Source organism: Neoarthrinium moseri (assembly GCF_022829205.1).
Source record: "Neoarthrinium moseri strain CBS 164.80 chromosome Unknown scaffold3_Wmoseri_CBS_16480, whole genome shotgun sequence".
Lineage (NCBI taxonomy): Eukaryota > Fungi > Ascomycota > Sordariomycetes > Amphisphaeriales > Apiosporaceae > Neoarthrinium > Neoarthrinium moseri.
This window is the reverse complement of record NW_026055117.1, coordinates 1,122,623-1,149,912: the sequence shown is the minus strand read 5'-3', so window position 1 is coordinate 1,149,912 and position 27,290 is coordinate 1,122,623. Positions and strand designations below refer to the sequence as shown.

Genomic DNA, 27,290 nt, shown 5'->3' with positions numbered 1-27,290 from the left:
TAGAGCTAGAGCTTCCTCCGACCTGTACGAACCCGCGCACGCCCAATGCGCAGCTTAAGTCCCTGCCATCGGTGTGAAAGTCAGCAAATCGAAAGATGATGGACGGGAGAGCCACAAACGGCGCCAGCGGCCAGGAGCGCCGAAGCGTCGACGCAGGTCGAGGCAAGGACAGAGACAGGGACGCTCGCACCGGTGCGGCCACGACCACGACCAATTCTAGGCCCGCCGCCAACGTGCAGAGCACTATCCGGACTGTTACACCCGAGTCCTCCGACAATGGTCGCGGCCCCATGGACACAAGCACGACACAAGCCTCACAGCCGTCCCGAGGTTATGGCACCACGTCGCCCCAGACCTCCCCCCGTTCCATACCTGGCGGAGAGCGACGGCGGCAGGGCGTTGTATTTAATGATGCCTTTGAGGGCTCAGGCGACAGCTCCGAGTCGAGTCCGCCCCAACAACAAAGGTCAGCCGTGAGACCTCGCACGCACACAATGGACGGGGCGCTCGCGTTACGCCAGCAAACAACTGCTTCGACCGTCGACAATCGGCACAGGGTGGGGTCGTTTTCCTCGTCAGGTTCCACGCCATTCAACGACATTGATGTTCGCCCTCGCGCCGCCGCGCTGGAATCCGTGGCGTACCAGCCTGCTGCCACCTCACGAGGTCCAGCTCCGGACCTAAAGGTCACCGTATCCTCCACCTCCACTTCTACGTCTACGTCCAAGCACGACAAGAGATCCTCGAATCGACGTCTGATAAAGCGCGCGTCCTCCCGCCCTACATCTCCTCTAGTTTCTCCTCCTCCCTCCGTCGACTCGCTTCCCCTCCCCATACCTACCGACGATGCCAATCAGGTGCTTCTGCTCATGAGGACGCTTTGTGGCCGAATGAAGGGAGAAGTTGAGTATCAGGGGGAGCCCAATGGGCCGTGGTATTCTGGCATTTGCTATATTGATGAAGAGCGAGGCAGCCTACTGTTTGATTCCGGCCAGAATGGGCCTTTCCATATCCCTCTTGTAGGAGACCTGCGAGGCTGCAGGGTGCTGCCCGCCAACTACCCGGAACATGGTGGTCAATGTTTGGAATTATTGAACCAGAAAATGGGCATCGAGCTGCTGCTCAAGCCACTGGTTGCCGAGGAATTTAACCTTTGGCTTGCTGCCCTGCTTTGCTGGCAACAAGTCCGGCCAACAGGAGTTCGGCTGCCCAGCGCAAAGGGAGGCAACCCGCCGCCAACCACCAGCCGAGCTGATATGCGAAGACGAGGATCGTCAGTCGCTGGCGCTGCGGCTTCGAAAGACGCCAATATCATAAAGGTTGGCAAGGTCATGTTGTGGGATAAGGGAACCGCGACATCGCCACGCGCCATAGTGAAGCGGCCATCCACGCGAGATTTGCGTGGTGCAACAACTGCTTGGGTCAGGGTCTCCTGTATATTGCAAGATAATGGCGAGTTTAAGCTCATGTCGGAAAACGACGTGACAGTGCTTTCCATTATAGAGCTCTCCCAGCTCTCTCGCTGCGCTATACAGCAACTCGACAAATCCGTCCTCGATGAGGACTACTGCATTGCCATTTTCCCAACCTACTCGTCCACATCAAGACAATTGTCCATCTTCAGACCTGTCTATATAGCGCTCGATTCGAGAGTTCTCTTCGAGGTTTGGTTCGTTCTACTTCGAGCATTCGCAGTACCAGACCTTTACGGGATAGAGTCGGCTACGGAGCAAGCCGTAGAAGTCACCAATTACGACAAAGAATTCGAGGGACAGATGTTCAGACTTGAAAAGACGATACAGGTCAGGGTCACGGAGGCGAAACTTCGACGCCTCGATCAAAGGTTCGAGCAACATGACAAGCATCACAAGAACGAGCGCGACCCCCTTATTGGAAACTATCTGGCTGAAGTCATCTTGGACGGCGAAGTTCGCGCACGCACCACCACCCAAACTGACACCAACAAACCTTTCTGGAGAGAAGCTGCGCAGTTCACTGAGCTTTCCACCTCGCTCCCATACTTATCCGTTGTGCTCAAAAGGGTTGACGGAAATCTTGATAGTTTCAGCCATCAGCTTCAGGCCTCGCTAGGGTTGTCCAAGACTGGCAATCTGACCGAGATCATGTGTGGTGCAGTTGACATTCCGTTGGACAAACTTGAGCGAGGTAAAGACCATGAGCAGTGGCATCAGATACATGACGAGAAGAATGAGTCGATTGGAAGCATGTTTGTTAAGGTCAACCATGAGGAGCTTGTCGTACTCATGTCTCAGGATTACCGTCCGATCTCTGATCTCTTGCACAAGTTCAGTCTTGGCCTGACCAGCCAGATCGCAGCGGCTATGCCACAGCAACTGCGGAGGCTCGCGGAAATGTTCATCAACATCTTCCAAGTATCCAACAGCTCCGTTCAGTGGTTGTTGGTCTTGGTTGAAGAAGAGATCGATGGTATCAGCGGGCAGAATAGCATGAAGAAAATGCGGTTCAGCCGAAGGTTGAAGTCGAATGACTCGAACAACTCGGCCAGCGACAGGGAGCTGCTTGTTCGTGATATGGGCAAATCATTGGCTGGCGAGGCCAATCTTCTTTTCCGTGGCAACACCCTGCTGACCCAAGCCTTGGAGTTTCACATGCGACGCCTGGGCAAGGAGTACTTGGAGGAGATACTCAGCGACAAGATCTTTGAGATCAACGAGCTCAATCCAGACTGTGAGGTTGATCCCAGCAGGATACAACACCACGATGATATCAACCAGCATTGGGTGCAGTTAATGCAGCTTACGACAGAAGTATGGGAATGTATTGCAGCGTCGGCAACAAAACTACCCGCGGAGCTTCGGCAGATACTCAAGTATATCCGCGCTGTCGCTGAAGATCGTTACGGCGACTTTCTCAGAACTGTCACATACACAAGCGTCTCGGGCTTCTTATTCCTGCGTTTCATCTGTCCAGCAATCCTCAATCCGAAGTTGTTCGGCCTACTACGCGACAACCCCCGCCCAAGAGCCCAGCGTACACTCACACTGATCGCCAAGGGTCTACAAGCGCTGGCAAACCTGTCAACGTTTGGCAAGAAGGAAAGTTGGATGGAGCCGATGAACAGATTTCTCAACATCCAGAGACAGCCCTTCAAGGACTTTGTCGACCAAATCTGTTCAATTCCTGCAGAGCGCGCTGCCACCCTGCTGCCTGCTACCTATACGACTCCCATCACTATTCTCGGTCGTCTATCTCCAGCATCGAGAGAAGGCTTTCCCGCGCTACCTTACCTCATTGACCATGCCAGGAACTTTGCTGCTCTCATCAAGCTGTGGTTGGAATGCCATCATGCCGCCGCTGCCGACTCGCACACCTTTGAGGGAGAACTTGCCGATTTCCACCATCTCTGCGTCAAGCTCCAGAAACGTTCAGATGAATGCATGGCTAAAGTTGAGGCTGTGCGTATGGCAGAGAGCGCATCGGTGGCGACCGACGATGTCGCTGACAGTCTAGAGAAGGCGTCTATAATGGATTCTGTCCATCTTGCCTACGGCAGTCCGTCAATTTGGGTGGACAACGATCCCTATCGCGCCCCTGGATCATCTGGCTCTGACATTGAAGGCAATGATCGGTCCATCTTCCGCGAACTCAAATTCGTTGGAGGCCGGGATGGCAATCCGCACCGGCAAGTTTCTGACAGCTCCGATATCTCGAACATTGGTGGCACGCTACGCCGCAATGGCAAGAAGCCGCGCGCTTTTCTTAGCGGGCTCATAGGCGGCAAGAAGGACAAGCATGGCAAAGGAGATTCGCACCACTCAGGCTCATCGACAGTTCGCGAAAGGAAGGACAAGGAGGATAGAGAGAGGAAAGGCTTCCTCGGCGGTCTAGCCGATGGCTGGCCGAGCAGTGAAAACTCGAAGCACTAGTACTTCTTTGGGTTGGAAATTCAGGCGAACCAGCCTGCATCACCTAGGCGGCACGCGAAGAGAAATGTTTTGAAGAAGCGGCGAGGTGTCATAGTATAATTGGCCCTTGCTTACAGGAGGGCTTGATGATGGGACACACAGAAAAGGCAAACGGGACGGAGGCGGACATGGCTTCTTGATGCAGCATCGTTTTGCATTGCCCTCTGTTTTCTGGACACAGCATCCAAAAGGCGCCGGAGGCAAACCCTTTTCGACATAGATGGCAGGAGTTACTTCAGCGAGTTGCATTTGCGGGGTGTTTCTTTGGACTCGCCCAGCTCGGTATATGATGTGGGAACGGCTATTTTACGACAATAGAAAGAGCATTGGACGAGTATCATAGTGTACGATGAACCGGGAGGGTCCGGCGTGGGGTGGCAAAGAGTCCTTTATACTTCATGAAGCCGATGCAGCGTGCTGGCATCGCGGAAAATATGCATTTTATACATACAATCGAATACCCTTTGATACTTCTGCAGACCTTTTTGGATGAATGCGACGTGACGGGACGGTATACTGACTCTCCTCCTCTGGACGACGGAGGTTGCTTTCTTGGAGATGCGGCGATATCCAGATAGTAACACGAAGCCCTGCCTTCAAACGTGGTGCATGCCGAGCTTGATTTCATTGAAATGAATATATGTGGCCTTGAAGACTAGTGGCAGTCTTACCAGCTAAGATCGTGACGACTCTCGAAGAACCGGCTCGGACTAAAGTGCCAGCCAGGTATCGAGCAAAGCAGTATTGGAGTTGTAGATGGAGCCTTGTTCGTTGTAGCTACATCTTATGCTTCGTGCTTTCACGATTGACGCCTCCGGGATTCGTTGATTACGCGGGCTCGGTCAGTATAGTCTTCTTGAGCTCGGGTGATTACAGGTTAACTATACCGTTATGGGCGCTGACAGACGCCCCCGAAACCTTGATACACTCAGGGTCGATCTTCTATCCTATGTCTTTTCTTGCAAGGCATTGCTGCGAATCCACTGCCATCGAAACATTCAAGATATCGTTGGAAATTGTCACCAGGCCACTGTTGTCTCCTCGCTACCCAAGGCAACTAGAAGAACAACTAGAAGTTATGTGCAGGGGGCAACTCGTACCGGGTCGAACTTCAGTCGTGATTGGGTAACAAGTACCCCTCGTTTCTGCGCCCCACGGCGGGGGACCCCTAGAAGTTTCTATGCAGACGAGGCTTCATTCAGCCCCCAGCTCCCGGGTGTTGGCATCTCCATCAAATAACTGCTACTGCTACCTGGAGATTGTCAGACTGGAATCTTCTGGGCACTACTCGGAGGCTATTCCTAGAGTTGCCATTCATTTCTTGTCTCACAACCTAGCCCTTCAATCCACAAGACTGGGCGCCCTTCTTTCACTAAATCACCCCGCCAACCACATCGCGATCCTGCGGCAGCTTTAAGCATCACCAATCTCTCTCCCAGACTAGGTTCCAATTGAGCTCGCGAAGCACGCCAACACATAGTACGCACGTATCTTCAACATGGCCGCCGAGACTCCCAAGCGCAGCAAGGTCTTCTTCGACGTCAAGATCGGCCCCAAGTCGGCTGGTCGCGTCACCTTCGAGCTGTACGATGACATCGTGCCCAAGACGGCTGACAACTTCCGCGCCCTCTGCACCGGCGAGAAGGGCCTGGGCAAGAGCGGCAAGCCCCTCCACTACAAGGGCAGCATCTTCCACCGTGTCATCAAGCAGTTCATGATCCAGGGTGGTGACTTCACCGAGGGCAATGGCACCGGCGGCGAGAGCATCTACGGCGAGAAGTTTGCCGACGAGAACTTCGAGGAGAAGCACGACCGCCCTTTCTTGCTGAGCATGGCCAACGCTGGACCTGGTAAGTCTTCTGGTTCCGGGCTTTCACCCAATTTCCATGCCTTCATAACGATAGACACTGATACGTTCCGTCCAATTCAGGCACCAACGGCTCGCAGTTCTTTGTCACCACCGTCGCAACCCCACACCTGGACGGCAAGCACGTCGTCTTCGGCGAGGTCCGCACCGGCAAGTCCATCATCCGACAGATCGAGAACACCCCTACTCAGGGCGGCGACAAGCCCACCCGCGACTGCATCATCGAGGACTGCGGTGAGCTGACCGGCGCCGCTGCCGAGGCTCTGGACTCGGACTCCAAGACTGCCGATGCCCTGGGCGATGCCTACGAGGACTTCCCTGAGGACTCGGATGACAAGCTCGACGCCCAGAAGGTTGCCAAGATTGCCTCCGACTGCAAGGAGTTCGGCAACAAGGCCTTCAAGAGCGGCGATGCCGCCTTGGCCCTGGACAAGTACCAGAAGGGTCTGCGATACCTTAACGAGGAGCCCGATCTTGACGACGCGTCCGACGAGGTCAAGAAGACCCTCGACTCGCTGCGCTTCGTGCTCAACAACAACTCCGCCATGATGAACCTGAAGCTGGAGTCCTGGGAGGACGCCGAGCGCGCCGCCACCAACGCCCTGGCCGTCAAGGGCACCACCGACGCCGAGAAGGGCAAGGCCTACTTCAGAAAGGGCCAGGCCCTCGTCAAGCTCAAGGACGAGGACGGCGCCATCAAGGCGTTCGAGGAGGCCAAGAAGCACGTGCCCGGCGATGCCGCCATCAGCAGGGAGCTGGAGGCTGTCAAGAAGGTCGCCGCCGCCCGGGTGGCCAAGGAGAAGTCCCAGTACAAGAAGTTCTTTGCGTAAGCGATGGATTGGTGTAGTGACACTCGGTGAGGGCCTTTGTGGCTAGTTTCATTTTGGAGTTCAGGGAAAGGGCATCTCAAGAGAAGCGTCGCCGTTTCGTGCAAGGCATATGTTCACGTGAAAACAGGTGTGGTAGATCTGAACTAGGGCCCGTGGCAACCATGTAGGGAAAACAATCAAAACATGTTAAAACAAAACCACTGAGGACACGAGCCCCTATTGCACTTTTCCGCCGTGACAATTCAACGTGTTTAAAATTGAGTCTTTCCATTTTCAAAATCCCTCATCTGAACTCTATTCTAGAGCGTTTACCACAGGACGATTTAGTTGGAATGCTCGTGATGCTAAAGTCTACCATAACTCCTCATAATAAAGCCCCGTGTCTGACCCTGCTTTGTTCAAGTGTTAGCGTTTACCTGCAATATGTATTTGAGGGTTCCTAATGAAAGTAGCCACTCACAGATTGGGGGAGGAGGGCATTATAGCGCTCAAGGTTAGTTGGCGTCCCATCCTCGCGGGTCCTAATATTGTTGAACTTGGATTTAGGACAGACCATTATGATGCGTATTTCCAGAAGGCTTACTAGCTGCCGCATTACAAGATGAACTGGTTCAGGGGGGGCTTCATCTTACAGCCCCCTAAATGCGTTCTTGCAAAATCCCTCCCGTTGCAAAATACTTTTGACGAGAGAGGTACAATGTAGACCCCCAACCCAATTGATTCCAGGTTCTCTAGTTGCTATTGGTATGTTGGTCGAAAACTTCCTTGTAATCCCAAGATCTAGACTTCGTTTGTAACTACGCAAGGCCGCCCGGACAGATACGACAATGTCTGGAAATTCCACTCAGGTGTTATTCATGAAAGGTACATTATGTCACTAGTTTCTTCCGCACACAGGCGCTATAAAGCAATATCATGGAAAAGTTATAGGGTCGACTATGGCATATTCTCTTTGTTGAAGTCGCGCAAGATAGCCTTCTACGCATGTTTCAAAGGACCCATCTGGGCGTTGCTGATGACTTATCGGGAACGCCTTTGAGACGTCAAGCTTGGAGGCGATTTGCCGACAAAGACGAGTCTCCTCCTAGACTCCTAGACTTCTACAGATTCTATAACATTTCCTTCCTCTTCATAGAAGTCAGCAGAGACACTCTCAAAATAAAGAAGACGGATTAAGGTTACCATATAGACCATCATGGATATGCAATCCCTCGCCGAACCACTAAACGAGGTACATGAGGAAGTTGATGAAGCACCTCCTTCAGATGATAACAAAAACGCCCTAGATGCTCATCGGAATCATGACAGGGAAGATAAGTCAGTACCAGGCGGCACAGTCCCAAAGCTTAACGGTCTGTCAAAAGCGGCTGAGTCTGAAGTGTACGATTGGTTTGCAGGCGATCCGTATGTACCCTGTGCTGGTTGTAGCCGGACTCCATTTCAAGCTCACTTCTACGACAAATACCGCAGCAATCACAAACTCTTCTATGTATGCCAAGATATAGGAGTCTGGTCGCTGGGATCTTAGGTGATTATAAAAGATCGACCTTTCGAAGCCGACAACATCGAGGCGGACAATATGAGGTTCTTTAAGCTGAAGACCACTATTCCCGTGCCAGCCGTCTTCCACGACTGGAAGGAAGAAGATGGTCGTTACATTCTGTTGCAAGAGAAGATCGAAGGGCTTCCGCTCCAAGAAGTCTGGAACGATCTTACGTTGGAGGACCACGAGCGCATTGCGAAGCAAGCAGCGAGACATATCTTTGAACTTCGCTCAGTGACGTCAGATAAGCTACAGAATGCCAAAGGGGCTGGGTGTCGCAACAATGGTCTCGTACCGAAGAGTACAGGACTCGTGGGTCCTTTGGCTTCAGATGATGAGCTGTGGTCTGCTATTTCCGGATCCCTTAGCCATGTGGATGCAGTCCTCAAGGACAAGCTGCGAGCTAAAATGCCCCGATCCAAGCCTTACACACTGACTCATGGGGACCTGACAAGTGTGAATATCATGGTCAAGGACGGAAATCTTTCTGGCTTCATCGACTTTGAGTATAGCGGTTATTACCCGCGCTGGTGGGAGTATGCCCGGCATGCCATGTGGTTCAGTGAAGAAGATAGGCAGTGGAAAGACCTGTTACGCAAGTACATGAGAGATCACGATGAGATGAATGAGGCCGGTAGTCGCTGGTGGAGGGCTTGCAACGCGCTTGCGAAGTATCCTGATAAGGACACCACACAGGAGAGACTGAAGGAACTGTTTGATGGAGAACTTGCATAGTTGACATGGATGACAAGATGAGGATACATTTCCAGGGGCTATGAGCAAATGAGATCCAGGTACTCAAAGGCCGATCGTCTTTCAAGAAGTAAAGCTTAACCTCAGTTGTACAGATTTCATTAACGCCATACTATCCTAAACACTAAGCCCTCCTCAATTAACTTAAGAGATGTGTATCTAGGGCTAAAATAACAACAGCACTATCTAGCCTGCGTAAAGTAAGAATTCATGGAACCGAGTCCTGCCTCAGCGAGCTCCTCTTCGAGCATTGTAAGTCTATGACGGGACCCCATTTGCTGGGCTCTTTCGATTGATTGTCGTATCAACTTTGCATCCACCATGCCTGTTTGCAGCAATAGTCCCGTAGTGGTCCGGTCGGTATGGCTTACAGCCACCATCAAAGGGGTTTCCCCGCCGACTGCTGTGGTGTTGACTTGTATGCCAATAATATTCAAAAGAATCTTCACAATATCCCTGCTCTTACTTCTCACTGCTATGTGAAGTGGCGTCTCCATTGCAGTGTTCATGTCATTGAACGACAGGGGCCGGGTTTGCAGCAGTGTTGCGAATAAATCAGCATATCCAAGTCGTGCTGCGAAATGCAGGACGCTGTTACCTTCAAGGTCGTGGCCGCCTGTATTGATGCTCGACATCTCCAAAAGACTGCCGGCCGCACTATGGTTGCCACATAGCAGCGCGAGGTGGAGCGGAGTTCTGTCTTTTTCATCGCGGACATTTGGGTTGGTACCAACATGTTCACGTAATGAACTCAATATGCCCCATGACTCATTGTTGTCGGAGAGTTGAATGATGGCCAGGTGTAAAGGGGTCCTTCCCTCCCCATTCTGCAGATTTACATCCACATCTCGACTCGATAGCAGTTCTTTCACTACTCCGAGGTGACCACGCCACACTGCATAGTGTAATGCCGCCCAGTTTCTGCAATCCTGTCGATTCATGTAAGATTGGTCCGGACTACGGCTCATGAGGGTTTTCACAGCCTCCGTATGGCCTTGAAAAGATGCAATTAGAAGCGGTGTTCTTCGATAGGTGTCCTCGCGACATAGTAACAGACTAGCATTTGCTCTCCTGGATTCGTGGTCGATCAACATGCCTACAACTTCTGAATGCCCTGCTCCACTCGCACAGTGTAACGATGTCAATCCTTCCTTGTCCTGAAGGGTGGCATCATAATTGTGATTCAGGCAAGATCTGACGGCTCCCTTATCCCCATTGTAAGAAGCAATGTGAAGAAGTGAGCGTCCAAAATAGTCGGGCGTTTTCAACGTCCCTTGTCCGAGGTATAACGGGAACTTGGAAGTATCGTTGCGATAGAGCTGAATGTGTAATGGAGTGCGGCGTAGGACGTCCCTTGCTCTCGGCTTTTTCTCGATAGTCTTCGCCTCCATCATGAAATTCGGGGAAGGAAGCAACTCATCGAATCCTGGATCGAGGGGCCTGAGATGTGGCTCCGTGTAGATAGAACTAAGCTTAACCTTCAGCTCTGAGCAGCATTGGACGTATCGTTGGGCATCCTCTTGGGTCAACCTGCTCGGGCCTTTCATCTCCAAGGCTTTGATAAGCAAGACACCATTTTCGAAGCTCGCTAAAAGGGTTGAGTACTCAGAAGTATCCTGTCCTTTTCCCAAGGGAGACCCGATATGTCCCAAAAGGGCTAACAGAGCATGCTCGATGCTGATCTTCGTTTTCGATATCATTAGTGTATGTATCTTGGATATTATCAATGCTCTTTCGTCGGCGAGGGCGCTCTCCAGGGTGGAAAACGGGCTGCATATCTTGCGTCGGTATAAATTCATCGTTTTGTAGAATCGGCCTTCAAATGTGCGGTGGGTCAAAATTGTTTCGTAGATCATGTTCGTCCAAGTGAGTCGAAGCATTCTAAGGTTCGTGTTAAAGATCTGCATGATGGATTCAGTACGAATGCGGCCTCTTACATATCTTCATAAAGACTCTCTGCATTTGCGGCCTCATTCCCTGGCTGCAGCCGGCTGATGGGGGCAAATGCAACAACAGACTGCTTTTCCCGATGCTGTGCGGTGCCATCTCTCGGGTGTGCAGAGACTGGTTCGGATGAAGGCAAATTTCGAATTTCCTTGACACTTTTGTTTTCCGAGCATTTGTACTTCTTCTCTATACAACGATCGCATTTCTGCGGCCATTCGCGCTGGGTTGGCAGACACTGTCGGTTGTATCTACAAGTCAACAAGAGCCTTACTTCCAGAAGGAACAAGACCCACACGAGGTTCGCGCGCCGCCAGAAGGGGCTTGTAAAACTTTATTCAGTGTTACTCACCTTTTGCTTGTCTCTTCTACATTGCGAGCATTTCTCAAAGTCAAGCTTTCTGCGCTTGTTCACTGGCTCCATGAAGTACTTTGATCTGGTTCATGAGAGTTCGCCGACACATGTCATGGTGGACTTCTAAGTATCAAAGAAGATTCTAACGCAGTTTGAAGCTGAAAGATCCGCAGCTGCGGCTGAAAGGCCACCCTTAATCAGCACGCCCCTCGATGGGACTTCCTCATGCCTTGCACATACACTTCTTTGAACTAGTAAAGGATTATTACGTCCTACACGGATAGCAGGGAGCGGTCTCTTACAATCGGTTCCAAATCGATTGACCACTGGCGTCCGCCAAATCACCACACCCTTACAACCCCCCCCCTTCCTTACCCACCTTCCTTTACCCCCCCCCCTTCCTTACAACAACCCCCCTGAGGAGAAGCCCGCTGGGACCATAGATAAAGCCAATGGCAACGTCCTTGGCTAACCGGTAACGAGCTAGGATCCTACGCCCGGCCGATGGGCTATTGCCGATGCGCTGGCACCAGCAAGCGTGCGAAAGTGCGATGATTGGTGGTGCTATGAGCTTGGTCGAACCTGGGTCGACCCTGAATCGAAACAGGCAGCGCACATGGCGTTACTGCACTACCCCTACATGAAGTTCATCGTTGGCCACCCAATTCACGGGTAGCCGATGGCGCACCTAATGGTCTGCCGAGCACGCCTGCGCACCTTCGCATCTACAACCAGGACAAAGCCCCGCTCCCAGTTACCGCATAACTTCCTGGTTTCGAGTAATTGATGTCCCGAAGCAAAAGCGGTGATCTCTTACTCTGCTAGGAATTGTAGTCAATTTCAGTCTATGAAAAAACAGACCAAGACTATATTTCTTAGTTCATTCAAATTAGGTCAGACGTATTTCCAGTATCTACCTAGGTATTTTAGACTGGTGGTACAAGCACGCGCGACAAGCACCTATCATGGGGTAACATAAGAACTACTGAAGTGTTTAGCCAATAGCGCACCTTTCGCACTAGAGGGGATCGCGAGGAGCGCGCTGGCGAGATCTATTCCCAAATTTCTGAGAAGTAACATAAGGCTGTGCGTGGTCAATTAAGGCTTAGCGATTCGCAAGAGACGTTCGGCATGTCCTTGATGCGAAGGCAGGCAAGGATTACCTCCTCACTCGCACCTATTCTACATTATCATCTTGCAATTTTCGGACTCAGCCTGGATTTACGCCATCCTAACCAATCACATGCTGAGTTGCGCCCAGATTGCCCCTTGCAAAGAGAAGCATTGAAACAGTCAACTATCGCCGAGTCCTAACTACCTAGAGTATTAAAGAAGGATCAACCCTCAAGCTTTACTACATCATTGACTCTACAAAGTTCAAGTCTCCCCGTAAACTCAATCATACTTTTCAAGCTCTGCGATTATGCTGTCAGACGAAGTCATTGTTGCCATAGCCTTGGGCCTCCCAGCTTTGCTGGTAGGCATATTGGCGCTTTGGGTTGCATACCTCACGTACAAAACGTCTCACCAGACGCCTTATAAATCAAGATCACCCACTTCGGAGCGTATCCCATCATGGCCTTTGCTGGATCGATCCACGACTATACCGGCGGTATCAGACCACCAGTTACCGGCTTTGCCAGGACACGCACGCCATCGTCTCTAGCCAGCCTCCTAGCTCCACCTCTCGGCTTTCAGCTGCCTATACCGGGTCTACTGGCAAAATCTAAACGTTCCAGCACCATACACATTCCTACAAGCTTCTATGCCCCTAGGATTGTCCTTAGACCCAACGACTACCCGCCCACGATATGAGAGTGCGTACTCTTACCCAACGGCCCCTAAGCAAGTGGCTATATAATTCGGCTGCCATCAATCTTTCTACTCCCATCTCGGACGCACTGCGACTTCCTTCTAAGCCTACATATAACCAAGCACATCACAAATCAACATAGTGCCACCATGATTATCATGAAAGATATCAGAACAATCTTCAGATATTGTCACCACCTTGACACGTCCAGCGAGCACGGCTTCATCGTAGTCGACTCTATCTGCCGCACTAATGCAGGCCCCCGTCGACAAACACTCAAAACAGTTACCAGCCGCTACATACAAAAATTGGCTCGGCTACGGCGTTGGTATTTCTTAGTTCTTTGTTATGCCCCAGGCGGAACTAAGTCGAAAATGGAGCACCGGACTGGAGATCGCTGGCGTGGTCGAATACAGCAGTCAATTTTTTTTATTTTCCCCTTTTCTTTCAAAGGGCATTGGCGTAGAATAATCACTAAAAATCAAGCATAACACTTCGTGGGCAATTACGGTATGGTTTACCGGACTAGTATATGGGTATCTTCTCGCTCAGGCAGCGGCTGCCATCATGGATTGGCCAGGAACGACAAGGTTTATACTTGGCGTAAGGGTCTTATACAAACATTCTCCTGGATTGAATTGATGGCTTCATTTCATCAAGGGCTTTACAGGAATCAGGATTGACCGTCATTGTGGCTATGGAGTATCTGTGAAAATTCGCTCGAGGGAGCCATTCCACTGGTGATGGTCTTGTGCATTGCATAGCCTTCTCCTTTGGGTAATATGAAGACCTCGACATAGCAGAAAACTCTCCAACACACATGTCGTAATATCTCACCTCCAAGAAGCTTTTGAATATCCGCCACTTGCAAGCTGCATTGATATCGTGCCTAGCACAGCCATCCCAGGTCACGCAATATGCTCCGCAATATTAACTTTCATTGCCAATTTGTCCTCTTCGCACGGGTTCCAGGGATCGCAGTCAGGCTGGCAAGAGGTTCCGCTCTCAGGAACGGTGCCAAACTCCAGGTACTCCTGCACGATCTTCTTGGAGCACTCGCTGGGAGTCGAGAGGGCGCAATGGCCAGTCGACTCCTGGACGACCCAGGCGGCGCCCGGGTGGTTTTCGGCCATGGCTACGGCGTTGCGCAGCGGCGTGACAGGGTCGAGCCGAGTCGAGAAGAAGAGCAGCGGCGCTGCGGGCCGGCCCTCGACGATGGAGGCGTCGTGCTCAGGCGTCGTGAACGGGCCCGTGAAGCGCCACTTGGGCCGGATGGCCAGGCCCGAGCATGCAAACCGGATCGTGGCCCAGTACCAGCCCAGGGTCTCAGACTGGCCCTTGAGCTCCTGGATGTAGTCCCTGAAGTATGGCAGACCCAGCTTGGTGGCATCCTCGCCGTCGCCGCACATGATGTTGTGGCTGGCGTCCTTGTCGCTGATGGTGGCGATGGTAGAGCTGTTTTGCAGCGAACAGACATCGTGGAGCTTGGGTCCCACTGAGTCGATGTCCTCGAGAAGGAGGGTATAGTTGCCTTCGAGAGCATCACTGAGGACTTGGCCCAGGCGAGCGAAGGATTTCAGGGGGTCGTACACAGGCCGGCGGAAGGCGGTCAAGATCTCGGTCGCAGAGATCACAACGATTCGCTTGTCGTTGAAGACCGAGATTGGTACGTCAGCCACCTGGGCTTTGAAATCATCGACTCGCGTCCTGAGATCCTCCCATTTGGAGTCAGATGGCTTCCTCAGTGCGCACTTGTCACCTGCCTCAAAGCACGATTCATAAAAGTACTCCACGATCTTCTCTGTATCTTGGAGATTCTTCAGCCAAGTCTATTCGACTGTTAGTTGGCTTCGGCGTTGGCAGATCTGCACTGGAAGTACTTACACCAGCCATGTAGTCATTGGCATTGGAAATTCCATCAATAATTAGTCGACCGACGCGACCTGGCTCCATCGACGCGAACGTGTTTCCCAATATACTGCCATATGAAAAGCCCCAGTATTGGATCCGAGGAACATCGGCTTTCCTCAGCTCCAAGCGCTTCTGTCCGTCACCACCATCAGTCGCCTCCGCCGACCGGCTTTCTGTGTCGCGCAGCTCATGGATCTCGTCCAGGATTGCCACCATATCTCTTACCACCGATGGCGTGGTCAGGAACGGCAGGATGGAGCCGTTCACTGCGCTGTCGGCGCACAACTTACCATAGGCCTGGGTCCTCGCCCAGTGCCTCTTCAGTGCATCCTCGCTCGCGTCCAGGGGCCCAATGGCCTTCTCCTGCAGCTCGGCGACGTCCCGGGTTGCGATGTCGCCGTAGCAGTCGGCCTTGGGGCTGGTGAAGCCGACGCCACGCGGGTCCCAGCTCAGGATCTCATAGGAGCGGTTGCCATCGGCGACGTCCTGGAGGATGTGGCCCTCGCGCAACAAGAAGCCAATGCCGGAGCCGCCAGGGCCACCCGGGTTGGTGAAGATGGTGCCGCCGAAGGCGGGGTCGTCGTCCGGGACCTTAGCCGGCAGCTTCGCGATGGCGACGGCGACGGTGTGCAGATTGGTGTCGTCGAGCCAGTCCAGCGGCACGACCAGTCTCGCGCACTGGAGCTCCTCGTAGCACGGGTGGTATTCCAGCTTACGGCTGGGCGTGATTGAATCCCAGTCGAAGTCATTGATACCTGCTGCTGCGGCTGCGAAGCCCGACAAGCCGAGCAGGCCAAGAAGCGAGAAAGATCTCATAGCCATATCTCTGGTGCTCTCAATGGGCGCAGTTGTTAATTGCTTCAACTCTCTCCTTCAGCCTCCGGGACAGCCACCAAGTTATGTCTCTCGTTGTAATAGAGTGGTGCAGTATATTAAGTTGTGAATAGTGCGGTCCCACCTCAGCTATTCCAAATTCAATGAGGTCAATTAAGTGGGTGTTATATAGCACGCTACCGGTAACTCTACCCGAATCAGCGCTGACGATTCGTCTCACTGTGCTGCCTGCAACTACCTAGGTGGGCCAGTACTATGTATGCTATGCCATTCCGAACCCCGAAAATATCGGGGTTCGCGCTAGCCCACCAATAATGCAACTCGATAGGCCGCCCTATTCTACAGGCTAGGCTGTTTGAAAGGGCTACAGGGCTGCTATGGCATGATTCTGCCACTTAAGTGTAGGCTAGAACCTGGCTCCGGTAGCAAGTCAGAGCCGTCCATATAGCAACTTGGAAGTCAAAGGGACCGATAAACCTAAGAGGATAGCGGTAAAGTTCATTCATCAACATCCTTCTGTGGAATTGAAGTGATATATACACGAAGCTAATAACCCACCCAAGCACTTCCCATGGTCCACCCAGGCAGACAAATGCACCAAGAGGACTGCCTACTACTTGACATACGACAAAAAGCTGTCCAGATCCGCACTCTGGACCTTGGACCATCCGGCCGTCTGGGCTCCGCCGTCCGTGAAGAACTTGGCCGCCGTCAGGTTGCCCTTGAGGCCCCATTCCAGCCACTGCACCGTCGCCGTGCCCCAGGCGCCGCCGTGCAGGGCAGTGAGCGTGCCCATGTGCCCGACGTTGTAGCTGCCGAACCACTTCGGGGTAGCGGTGATGTTGCCATAGTCCGCCAGGCCCTGTGTGTGTTGTTCAATCAGTACACCGAATCACCGACGTATTGGAGAAGGACAGAAAGCCCTCTTTGTGAGCGATCTTACATTGGCGTACGCAATGTCCCCCGTGTTCCCCAGGAAGTAGAAGACGGGCTTCTTGAGCTTGCTGGCCTGCGCCGCGTTGTTGCCTATGTACCCGGAGCTGAAGATGCCGATGATGTCGACGGCGGCGTTGCCGATGACGTCGTAGGCCTCGAGACCACCGCAGCTCCCACCGGCGGCCGCGATCTTCTTCGCGTCGACGTTGCCGTACGGGCCTGACGTGCCGGCCTGTGTTCCCACCCAGGTAATGGATTCGGTCATCAGGGCCGAGGTCGTGCTACCAGTGCCGCCCGGGGCGCCGGATGCTATGGCGATGAAGCCGTGGGAGGCGATCTCAATCAAGTAGCTGCGCTCTTGGAGGCCATCGGCGGCGCATCCTCCCTGTCCCCATACCAACACCGGCAGACTGACGTTGGCAGGTGGGTTGATGGGCCTGTAGATAGTATGCTTAGGGAGGCTGGTCTCTGTGAAGTAAGCCTGGGATACCCATTGTTAGTATACGTCCTCTATTGATTGGCGATGACTACTCGACGCACAGCTGGGTATGGCCCGGTACCGACATCGTCGGCTAAGGGGGCCGCAAGAGCCACAGAGGCCCCGGACAGGACCGTGAGCAGATAGCCGGAACACTTCATGATGTTTTTTTTGATATGTACTAACTCAACCGATCGACGGCGCATAGCCAGTGGGTCCGCCTCCGGCTTCTTATATAGTGGTCATCCTCTCGGCATTAGAAGCCCTTTCATTGGCAGATCTGGCTCCCGAAGATCGAGCCCGTCGATCGAAGATCTTGTTTCCAGAGATTCCCATTTCCAGAGATCGGGGTTGCATGCGGCTAGGCTGGGTATTATACCGCCAAGGCTGCAAAGACGACGGGCCGACCAGCGACAGGTTGGACAGCATGCTGTCCTATTGGTCATAGTTTCCACTTGCAGTAATAGTTGCGGACGTGCCGTTGCGGATAGAGTGGGAGTCAACGGGATTCTGAGTGGGGAAGGAACATTTAGCATCTATACTCTTGGAGAGATCTCCTCTTTTTATGTAATCTGGGTAAATGTCGACATGAACCGTAGCATTTGCCCAGAAATTCCCACAAACCACAGCCAGGTGTGCTACGATGACCTTCCATTGCACTATAGAAGAAGTCCAAAGGCAGAGTGAGCTTGTGTCATTGGATGATGGCGAAACCAAATACAAACCTGACTAATCGGAATGGTTTTTGAACAACACTGCTGGTCATGGGATGGATTAGGCTGATCCAGGTTTTCATTTTCGCTCTCTCAGATCCAGATCGTAATTCATTTATAGTGTAAAGCACCTGGGCGCCGTGGTCTTATATTCTAGTCAATTATATGCAGTTCATAGAACTCGTAGCCCTAGCCCGGGAACTCCCCTGAACTGGAAGAAGCAAAGTTTTCCTGGGGATCATCCTGAATAATCATACATAGAAAACACAGATTGATTGAACTCCGACACCAGAATGCACATTGCTAGTCGTCATCATGTCGTATCGCTTTCATACCCCGCTTCAAAATCCAACACAGAGAGTGGCGTGACGTGATATGGCTACTCTCCTCGGCCCCTATAGCTCCCCATCTTCTCAATCGAGGACATGATACCACTCCGCGCTCCCAAGCCAGCTACAGGCCGGGCGAGGCCTCCGCTCTTGGTACGCTGGTGGCCCAAGCCGCCGATCCGACTTTCGGTGTTTGGCTTCTTCATGGAGCCAGGTGCGCGAAGTCCGGATACGGCCGGCCGACTGATGCTGCTTCGGAAGGTGGTGGTGGTGGGCCCGGGGGTCTTCTTGGGCGTTGTACTAGGCCGCGCAGGCGACCGGGCGGGCGACCGGGTAGGCGACCGAGCTGGCGGGTCCGGCTGCTGAACAAAGCTGTGCTGCATCGACATCATCTCTTCAGCCAGCTGAACTAGCTCTCCCTTCTCGATACGCTCCTTCTCTAGCAGCTGGATCAACTCCTGATTGTCTTGCTTGACACTGTTGATCACAGCGCCGAGCTTCTGGACCTCAGCGTCCAATTGCTTGATGTGGGCGGAGTCCTTCGCGCCCTGTGCCTGGAGCGCCTCGTTGGCTTCAATCTGAGCGGGATCGACCTTTGTAATGGTAGCGTCGCGGCCGAGCTTCAGCTTTTCGTTGTCTTCATTGAGTTCCTCGATCTTGGCCTCCAGAGCTCGAACCCTCTTCTCCCATCGGTTCTGGTAGCTTTGCTTGAGTGCTGTGACCTTGGTCTCATGCTTGCTCTTGTACGCGGCGTGGAGTTCTCTGGCAACTCTCTCCACAGCGATCTCGACCTCGCGCGAGCCGGGGGCCTTGCCGTCCTTGCTGGGTGACTGGGAGTTACCTCCCTCGGCAGCGGCGTCCGAACTATTCTTACCAGCACGCATACCGGCCATCTTGGACTCAGCCTCCTGCGCCATGATCTCAGCAGCCTCGCGGCGCTTCTCACTCTCGTCGAGCTTCGATTCAAGCTCCTCCCGTTCCCGCCGTCCGACATGGATCTCGCTCTTCACTCTACGAAGCACGCCCTCCATATCTTGACAACGTTTCTCCCACGACTCCTTCTCCTCTGCCAAGCTGTCCTTGGCACATTGAGTCTCGCGAAGCTGCTCCGCAGACTGAGCGACACGCTTTTCGGCATCGGTGACAGCTGTCTTCAGGGAGTTGACCTCGGCCTCCTTACCCAGGAGCGAGGCCTTGAGGCCACTAATCTCGGACAAGAATTGTGACTTGAGGGTTTCAACCTCGCGTGCGGTTACAGTGGGGACGCTGCGTGGGGTAGGCAAAGGAGGAATGTCAAAGTCAAGTAGGTTGCCGTGGCGCTGGGGTGTATTGCTGGGTCTGTGGCCAGTAGTCTTGGCCGGGGATAAACGTGCCCTTCTCGAGGGTGATGGCGGGCCGTGGGAGTTTGATGTAAAGCCAGAGAGTTGATCAGTGAAATCCATCAGACTCGTTGTGTTCCCAGCATCTTGCATGGCCAAGGCCCGCGGTGTACGTGAAGGCGACGGGTCAGGTCTGGCTCGCTTGGTTGAAGGAGTCGAGCCAGTGTTGGCAAATCTGGTAGGGCTGTGGCCAATGCGCGCGAACATGGTCATGTTGGGAACAGCAGAGAAGGTGCTGAAGGTGCTGACCAAAGATGTGTTGTGGTCGGCAGGCTCGTCGTCGACGTCCATGTGTTGATGGTCGATGGTCATGGATGTGGCGTCGACGTCGTCTTCCCCATTCTCCAGCATGGAGGATTCATCCTCGAAGATCTGGATGGCCTTCTTCAGTCCCTCGTTGGCCTTCAGGGCCTCTTCCAGTGAAATCTCCTGCTCAATCACGACGGGCTTTTCAGGCAACTTCTCGGGAGACTTTTCGGGAGACTTCTCGGGGGATTTTGGCGGTGGCCTCTCAGGGGATGAACTGCCGGACGCGATCTTGACAGGGAAGCGCTTGTCGGGAGACATCTTGCGCGGGCTCTTGTGGACGCTGTCTTGCCGCGTTGGGGACCTCGGTCTTGACTCTGCGTCAAAGTTCTCGTCTCTCGGACTCAAGATGCGCAGGGGTGCAATCTCGTTGCCAGACAGGATTCTCGAGTGTCGGATCTTGGACGGTGACACATTCTCCTTGACGGAACTGTCGACCTTGGGCTCTTGCGTGTCTGATACAAAGGGAGAGCTCTGGGGGTCGTTGGCGTCGGATGATTCTGTGACATTCTCGTTTTGCTCGGTGGAGTGGTTGGCGTCGCCGTTATCGACGCGGTGGGTCGCGGTCGGCGTAGCGATATTTAGCATGGCGCTTGGCGTAGGAGACAGTGGTGATGCCATGGTCGGCATTCGCATTCGCAACGACAATGAGACTGGCTTCTGGTGCTCAATTGGAAGAACAGATTGGCATGTTCGTTCGAGCGATGTGATTGATATGAATGTCAAGAGCTGTGACCTTGTCGCTGCGAGTCGATATCACGAACATGTTATTGGGTGGTTGCTGGGCAACGCGGCGCCCCACCCCCAGCGACGTGGGCTTCCTGTGACCCAAGTTGCAGGCCGGCAGGCTGGCTCGAAGTCAGCTCGTTACCAGTCCCTGTCCTGCCCAGCCAACGGACGTCATCGTCGCCTCGAACATCCTTGAACCCGTTCCCACCGGCCCAGTGTCCATCTCGGTTGCTAAGGGGTTTAAGATGAGTCTAAAGCCCTCAATTATCCCCCAAGGAGGCATCCCTTGGAGTCGCGGCGAACCAATGCAGTGCGGCTCGGCCCTGTCTGCACCTTGGTGGAGACGATCCGGTCAGCCTCACCAGACTGTCTGCCCTTCAGTATCCAGCAGCGACGATGACTTTAAATTTCTATCGGCCCGTGACCATCGATTGGGATGGCAACAAGAATACTGTTTTGATGGCTGAAGTAGGGTCTCCCCGGATCTGAGTGGCTTCTCGTGACACTCGTTTTTCCTTTTCCTGGTTGTCTTGTACTGTAGGGTCATAGACACCATGTGGCGCACCGGAGTCCGGCCTAGCAACCCAACCTTCGGGGCTCTCTCGTATGGTTTTGCATCTATTTTACACTTTCCCGGACCTCCCGCGCTGGACTTCGGGAAGCCACGATGCGCCCCTTGAGATGTTCGGGCTGACCGTTTTCGGCCTTATTTAAGCACAAAGGAATGTCGTCGGTTGGCTCTGCCCATAACCTGGACAAAGGGGTCCTTGTCTACTGATGGCCAACTGACGAGAACACGGCCCCATCTCCGGACTTTTATTTATTTAATTCCAATGTCTCACGCGCACAAAGACGTGGGATAGTGAATAGTCCTCGTTCTTCACTGCATTGTATTGTTCTGTATTGCGTCTGTAAGATCGATATGAGTTGCACAACTACCTTGGCGCCGACAAGCTCCAAGAGTACCCTCCAGGTCAGGATACCATGGCTCCCTTGTGAGATATGGGTTCTAGTGATGGGCCACCTGGTCAACAACAAAGACTTCCCCGATGCTTGGTTTGCTTGTCGAAGGGCATCGCGTACTCTAAAGAGGGCAATTGAACTCGCCTTTCTGGGCGAAGCCCTGCCCGAGATCGAAATCAACCTCTCTCTCATCGGAAGCTTTGGTCGGAACTATGCTGAGGTGGCACGACTTGAGTTCAAGTGCTTCTCGGAGGACGGCAACCGTGTTCATTATGGAGAACCCGGTGCAGCAAAGACTGCCCTGCCACGCAGTCCACCATCATCAATCGACCATGAGCCATTGGCCGAAACAGAAAACACTAGTAGTGACTTTGGGAATCCGCCAATGTTGATCGAATGGGCCTCAAAGATATATATCTCGGTCTGTCGTGGGCCGACAAGTTATTACAGCTGGTCGGATGGGTATCGGGACCAGCTACGACACGTTTGGCTGAAACCAGGATCGGACAAGACAATGAGGGTGGTTGTGGATCACAAGAGACGAGAGGTGTCATTTTGCTGGAAACCGATGCTCACCGCGTTCTTCAGCAGGCTAAGCCAGCCTAAACAGGTGTCTAGGGAGGTACACTGGCTCAAGATGAATAGAGCTGCCGGCACAAGCACAGGTGGGAGTTCCTCTCGGGCTGAAGAAACCGATAACTTCAGGCGACTGAGTATCCAAGAGCCCGTCGGAGAATAGTATATACTAAGGATCCACTAAGATAAACAGTTTATAATAAAGAAGGATTATGCCAAATTTCAAAAAGCCAACGTCGTCTGCTCGGTAAACTCGGTAGGCCGCCCAAAAGTAACCTGCGCATTCCTGTCTCCCAGATCCATGACAATATTGAACAGAGTCTGCGTCAAGGTCCCGTCAATCTGCCGTCGATTGATCGATGACGGATACCCTTCGGTGTCCTTGAAGAGGTCGAAGATGGTGTCCGACGTTGGCTGAGCCAGCGTTGATGTAGTCCCCTGGATCCTCGCCAGCCGGAGTGGAGAGTCTGCCAGCCAAGGGGGCTCTTCCACATCGCCGTGCTCGAGCACGAGATGATTCGTGTGGCACACCCTGCCGTCTTGCATCGGCAGTTCCTTCACCCACTTGCTGGTGCACTCGAGGCCGACCGAGCCGGTCGCGTCCGCGATCAGGATGTGCCCGCTTCCGGCTACACCGGGGCCCTTGATGCGAGCTACCGCCTCGTCCCGCGAGTTCGACTCGAGCACCGTCCTCAGGGCGAAGTGTATAGGCAACTTGGATCGGTCGACACCGCGACACCGAATTGCATTCAAGCAGCACCCCACCCCCTGGGAGTTGAGCCCAATTTTGCCAATAATACCGGCCTCCGTCACCATGGCAATGTCTGGCGTCCCTGTACCGGGCTGCGAAATGTAGCAGATAATCAGGTTATGGCCCTGCTCGATCATCCAGTCCCAGTTCTGCGCCAGCCATGACTTTGTCTTGTCTCCCGTCAGCCAGGCCAGGCTCGTGCAGCCATCACTGGGGATATCGTCGACCTTCTTGCCGGCCGCGCTGCCGTCGGTGAACAGGCCGAAGTTGATCTCGGTGCGCACATTTAGCGCAAGGACGTCCAGGAACCCGAGCCCTGCACCCGACGCGATGCCTCGGATCTCATCCAGGTAGCGGGGCGCCAGCGTCTCCAGGGGCGCGACGTAACGCTGCGCTTCTTGCAGCACGTCGGGCCAGTCCAGGGCGCAGGTCTTTTGGAAGAGTGCGGCGTAGAAGGCGATGGACCCGCGAATTTGCTCCTTGGCGAGTCGGCCATGGGTCTCCCCGATCTTGAACACAGTGTCAGCTGCTGGCTACTGCTTGGTAAGTCAGGAGCTATCTGGTGTCGTCGGCTTACTTCACGGGGGGTTCCCGAGCAACGAACTTCGAGCATGTTTAGCGGAATCTCATGAAGTAGATAGAATTCAGTTTTGGACGGATGTAAAAGTCTCGACCGAATTATAGCATCGCGATAGAGTCAGCTAGAGTTTCCAGCCTGCTTTCGGGCTTCCTTGGAAGCATATAAGATCGGGACTACCGTCGGGAGCCCCGAATGCCCCGCACTTCTCCGGCCGCGGTGCCGGCGCTGACGACATAGTACGTGATCAACCATATCTGGGGCACGGAGGCCAGCTGCGTCTGGAAGCTAGATGACGCACGCGTGTGCCTGTTCTAGGCCGACACAGAGTTTCTACCACCGTACAGGAAGATACGGCCGCATAGCGCGGGTGCTCGTAACTTGGAGGGTTGTGTGTGTCGCTAGGTCACTTGCTGTACACGCATTCTTGTAAGATAAACTTAGAATGATAACATAGAATTGACGGCATTGCGGTCCAGAACGAGCGCATCTTCCATACCGGACAGAAGCGGACCGCTATCTGCTCCTTTTACCCTTACAATAGACTGGGAGATTGTAAGTGCTCCCGGTCGTAAGTGTTGCTAAACAATGCATGGACATGGCTTGTACATCTGTCCTGAACCTGCCCGTCTATGGAAGGCTGTAAGCAGTGCCCTTGCATGCAAAGCAGTTAACTGGAAGAAAATCAAATGAATTTAGGAAAATGGATAGGCCAAGACAGAAAGGTTTCAAACATGCTGATGCAGAACTGATACAGAGTTCTAGGTGCATAGAACCTGCAGGAGAAGAAGTGGAAGGTCGAGCTCCGGACTCAGAGCCGACTTGCGCCGTTGACTTGTGGACCCCACCTAGTTGATGGTTAGCACTGCCGTTTCTCCAAATTCAGCCTCTATCCGGCTCGCACGAGCCAATCAGAGCGGTTTCTTCAGGACCCTGAACCAGGGGAGCGCCAGCGGCTTGGGGAATTTCTTTGCAAGCTGTCCTCTAACCCGCGACGGCGCCCCAGTTCGACGACAAACCCACGACGACAGCACGGGGCCCTCTGATGACCCGCGGATCAATTGAGTGCGATCGATTCGACGTTGCAGCGATTTCCGGCCTCTGACAACCGCGACAGCAGAGGAACCCTTGACCGACGCAATTCACTCGATGCGGTAGCCGGCCACGCGGCCTAACTTCTCGGGTGCCTGCAGTGCGTTCGAGGCGCTTCGGGGTTCGCAGCACTGAACCCGAGCGACGCATTCCGCGACGGGCTGGCGGTACAGTATCTACCTAGACATCGAGGGGTATCCTACACCAGGACCGGCACGCCATGATGAACGGCTACGAGAAACACAGCTTTGACGACGAGCCCGAACCCGGCAGCTTTGTCAAGGCCTTCGATGCCTTTCGTAAGCCGCCCACGATCCTCCCTCCAGCTCTGTCGCATGCCTACACAGCTCCGTGTGCACCGTACCTAGGCAGTCACTAACCGCTCTCCTCTGCTTCACAGCCAAGTCGAAACCTCAGTATGTAACGCGCACCGCTGGCGGCGGCAAGTGGACCGTCGCCATGGCCCTCGTCTCCCTCGTCCTCGTCTGGGCCGAGCTGGGCACCTGGTGGCGGGGCACCGAGAACCACACCTTTGCCGTCGAGAAGGGCGTCGGCCACAGCATGCAGATCAACCTCGACATCGTGCTGCGCATGCAGTGCAAGGACCTGCACGTCAACGTCCAGGACGCCTCGGGCGACCGCATCCTCGCCGCCTCGAGGCTGCAGGAGGACGCCACCAACTGGGCCCAGTGGGTGGACAACAAGGGCGTCCACAAGCTGGGCAGGGACACCCACGGCAAGGTTGTCACCGGCGCCGGCTTCCACGACGAGGGCTTCGGCGAGGAGCACGTCCACGACATTGTTGCCCTGGGCAAGAAGAAGCCCAAGTGGAGCAAGACCCCCCGGATCTGGGGCCGCGGCCCTGCTGACAGTTGCCGCATCTACGGCAGCTTGGATCTCAACAAGGTGCAGGGTGATTTCCATATCACGGCCAGAGGTCACGGATATGCTGAGTTCGGCGAACATCTGGACCACAACGGTAAGTCCACGAGTTCCCATTGGCACCGGGGTGTTCCCCAATACTTAAGGCTCAGAAGACTAACGCATCTTGGTAGCATTCAATTTCTCCCACATTGTCAACGAGCTGTCCTTCGGGCCATTCTACCCCTCGCTCGTCAACCCTCTCGACCGCACCGTCAACGTGGCAGAAAACCACTTTCACAAGTTCCAGTACTTCATGTCCGTCGTGCCCACCGTCTACACGGTCGGCCACTCGCATTCCGCCTCCCGGACCATCTTCACGAACCAGTATGCCGTGACAGAACAGAGCCACCAGATCAACGAGCGCATGGTCCCCGGCATCTTCTTCAAGTACGACATTGAGCCTATACTTCTCACGGTCGAGGAGAGCCGCGACGGTTATCTGACCTTCTTGATCAAGGTCATCAACGTGCTCTCAGGAGTGCTGGTTGCCGGCCACTGGGGCTTCACGCTCAGCGACTGGGTCAAGGAGGTCATTGGCCGTAGGAGGAGACAACAGAGCCAGGGCATGATTGGCAACGAGAAGGGCTCGTATCACGACTGATATGGGAGCAGTATGCATAGAGTCAAAGGCGGGCGGGTTTCTTTGAATCGTTGATTCCTGGGTTAATCGGAGTTGGGGTTGCGTATCTGGTAAATAGTGACTGAATTGCAGTTGATTCCCCCATTTCTACCCCTGAATATTCGCACGGAAGCTTTCATATCCAAATGATTATAGCCGCTGCTCAGCAGAGACGCACTTCAAGTAACTTACGGTCCTACTAGCCATTAGACAATATGCAACCCTCGACCCATTGCACCCAGACCTTGCCCCGATACACTCCACGTCGTAGTCCAGATCCACCTCCCCGAACCCGACCATTGCGCTTGAGTAATGAGACCCCAGCATTAGCGACTTATCGATACCACCAGAGACCACGCTAGCTACCAGCAAGACGCCATGGTGAAGCCCTCGTCTCCACCACAACTCCATTCCGCAATCTCAATTTTCTTTTACAATATAATTCCCCCCTGAGCCAAAATTCACCATCACCACACAAGGAGAAGCAATTCGCATCTTTCCGATCGTGGCCCGATTGGCTCAGCGGTAGAGCGCCTCACTAGTAATGAGGAGGCGATCGGTTCAACTCCGATATTGGGCATCCTTTGATGTGTTTATCTTTTGCCTCATGTGAATACTTGCGACGTTGGCAAGCAGTATACAAAATTTCGGAAAACTTTAATTTTTGTTCCCCCACCCCACCCCCTCTTCACCCTTTCTACTTGCCTCAGTAGGAGACTTGGAGCACAGCACATAGCCGTCCTCTGGTTCAACAACATATGAGGCCTTCCACAGGGGCGTCTCAGCCGAGCCTCTATACGCGACTCACCAAGGAGTCAACGGAGACTGGCTCGCTCCATCACGTGGACGGAGCCGCCACAGCACATAAGCCTTTCGGATCACAGCGCAGCCACGTCCTCCCTAATTGCTGCCCAGAGGACTGTCGACGGCCAGGACCAAATGCGCGGCTCGGATGTTGCTGCGTCTACCACAGTATCGAGTCATGTGCAGCGAGCGCAGTCATATTAAACGTCTCCATCAAGCGGCCGCTTGTGGATGGTCCAAGATCCGGAATCCGCAGCTTAACCCATGCCAGCGCTGACAGCACACTACCAGCAGCAGTCCTAGGCGGTTGCAGTCTA

General features: G+C 53.6%; 11 protein-coding genes across 11 annotated transcripts; 6 read left to right on the top strand and 5 right to left on the bottom strand.

The window, feature by feature from the left end:
- Positions 1–95: 95 nt before the first annotated feature.
- On the top strand, positions 96–3,908 carry JN550_001728 (uncharacterized protein; the record flags this gene model as incomplete). Its single annotated transcript, XM_049312944.1, has 1 exon — positions 96–3,908. The coding sequence occupies one exon, from the start codon at positions 96–98 to the stop codon at positions 3,906–3,908; it is 3,813 nt and encodes a 1,270-aa protein (XP_049176579.1).
- A 1,537-nt stretch (positions 3,909–5,445) lies between these two features.
- JN550_001727 (uncharacterized protein) lies at positions 5,446–6,644 on the top strand (the record flags this gene model as incomplete). The annotated part of the gene is made up of 2 exons (XM_049312943.1): positions 5,446–5,797; positions 5,878–6,644. The coding sequence occupies 2 exons, from the start codon at positions 5,446–5,448 to the stop codon at positions 6,642–6,644; spliced, it is 1,119 nt and encodes a 372-aa protein (XP_049176578.1).
- Positions 6,645–8,223: 1,579 nt separating this feature from the next.
- JN550_001726 (uncharacterized protein) lies at positions 8,224–8,922 on the top strand (the record flags this gene model as incomplete). The annotated part of the gene is made up of 1 exon (XM_049312942.1): positions 8,224–8,922. One exon carries the CDS (start codon positions 8,224–8,226, stop codon positions 8,920–8,922), a length of 699 nt encoding a protein of 232 aa, XP_049176577.1.
- Positions 8,923–9,122: 200 nt separating this feature from the next.
- On the bottom strand, positions 9,123–10,847 carry JN550_001725 (uncharacterized protein; the record flags this gene model as incomplete). Its single annotated transcript, XM_049312941.1, has 1 exon — positions 9,123–10,847. One exon carries the CDS (start codon positions 10,845–10,847, stop codon positions 9,123–9,125), a length of 1,725 nt encoding a protein of 574 aa, XP_049176576.1.
- Positions 10,848–12,814: 1,967 nt separating this feature from the next.
- JN550_001724 (uncharacterized protein) lies at positions 12,815–13,054 on the top strand (the record flags this gene model as incomplete). The annotated part of the gene is made up of 1 exon (XM_049312940.1): positions 12,815–13,054. One exon carries the CDS (start codon positions 12,815–12,817, stop codon positions 13,052–13,054), a length of 240 nt encoding a protein of 79 aa, XP_049176575.1.
- Positions 13,055–13,960: 906 nt separating this feature from the next.
- Positions 13,961–15,785, bottom strand: JN550_001723 (uncharacterized protein; the record flags this gene model as incomplete). Its single annotated transcript, XM_049312939.1, has 2 exons — positions 13,961–14,881; positions 14,937–15,785. 2 exons carry the CDS (start codon positions 15,783–15,785, stop codon positions 13,961–13,963), a joined length of 1,770 nt encoding a protein of 589 aa, XP_049176574.1.
- A 625-nt stretch (positions 15,786–16,410) lies between these two features.
- Positions 16,411–17,372, bottom strand: JN550_001722 (uncharacterized protein; the record flags this gene model as incomplete). Its single annotated transcript, XM_049312938.1, has 3 exons — positions 16,411–16,659; positions 16,741–17,214; positions 17,274–17,372. 3 exons carry the CDS (start codon positions 17,370–17,372, stop codon positions 16,411–16,413), a joined length of 822 nt encoding a protein of 273 aa, XP_049176573.1.
- Positions 17,373–18,303: 931 nt separating this feature from the next.
- On the bottom strand, positions 18,304–20,559 carry JN550_001721 (uncharacterized protein; the record flags this gene model as incomplete). The annotated part of the gene is made up of 1 exon (XM_049312936.1): positions 18,304–20,559. The coding sequence occupies one exon, from the start codon at positions 20,557–20,559 to the stop codon at positions 18,304–18,306; it is 2,256 nt and encodes a 751-aa protein (XP_049176572.1).
- A 1,030-nt stretch (positions 20,560–21,589) lies between these two features.
- Positions 21,590–22,369, top strand: JN550_001720 (uncharacterized protein; the record flags this gene model as incomplete). Its single annotated transcript, XM_049312935.1, has 1 exon — positions 21,590–22,369. The coding sequence occupies one exon, from the start codon at positions 21,590–21,592 to the stop codon at positions 22,367–22,369; it is 780 nt and encodes a 259-aa protein (XP_049176571.1).
- A 59-nt stretch (positions 22,370–22,428) lies between these two features.
- JN550_001719 (uncharacterized protein) lies at positions 22,429–23,570 on the bottom strand (the record flags this gene model as incomplete). Its single annotated transcript, XM_049312934.1, has 2 exons — positions 22,429–23,466; positions 23,535–23,570. The coding sequence occupies 2 exons, from the start codon at positions 23,568–23,570 to the stop codon at positions 22,429–22,431; spliced, it is 1,074 nt and encodes a 357-aa protein (XP_049176570.1).
- A 1,276-nt stretch (positions 23,571–24,846) lies between these two features.
- Positions 24,847–26,151, top strand: JN550_001718 (uncharacterized protein; the record flags this gene model as incomplete). The annotated part of the gene is made up of 3 exons (XM_049312933.1): positions 24,847–24,925; positions 25,027–25,605; positions 25,682–26,151. The coding sequence occupies 3 exons, from the start codon at positions 24,847–24,849 to the stop codon at positions 26,149–26,151; spliced, it is 1,128 nt and encodes a 375-aa protein (XP_049176569.1).
- Between the last annotated feature and the right edge of the window lie 1,139 nt (positions 26,152–27,290).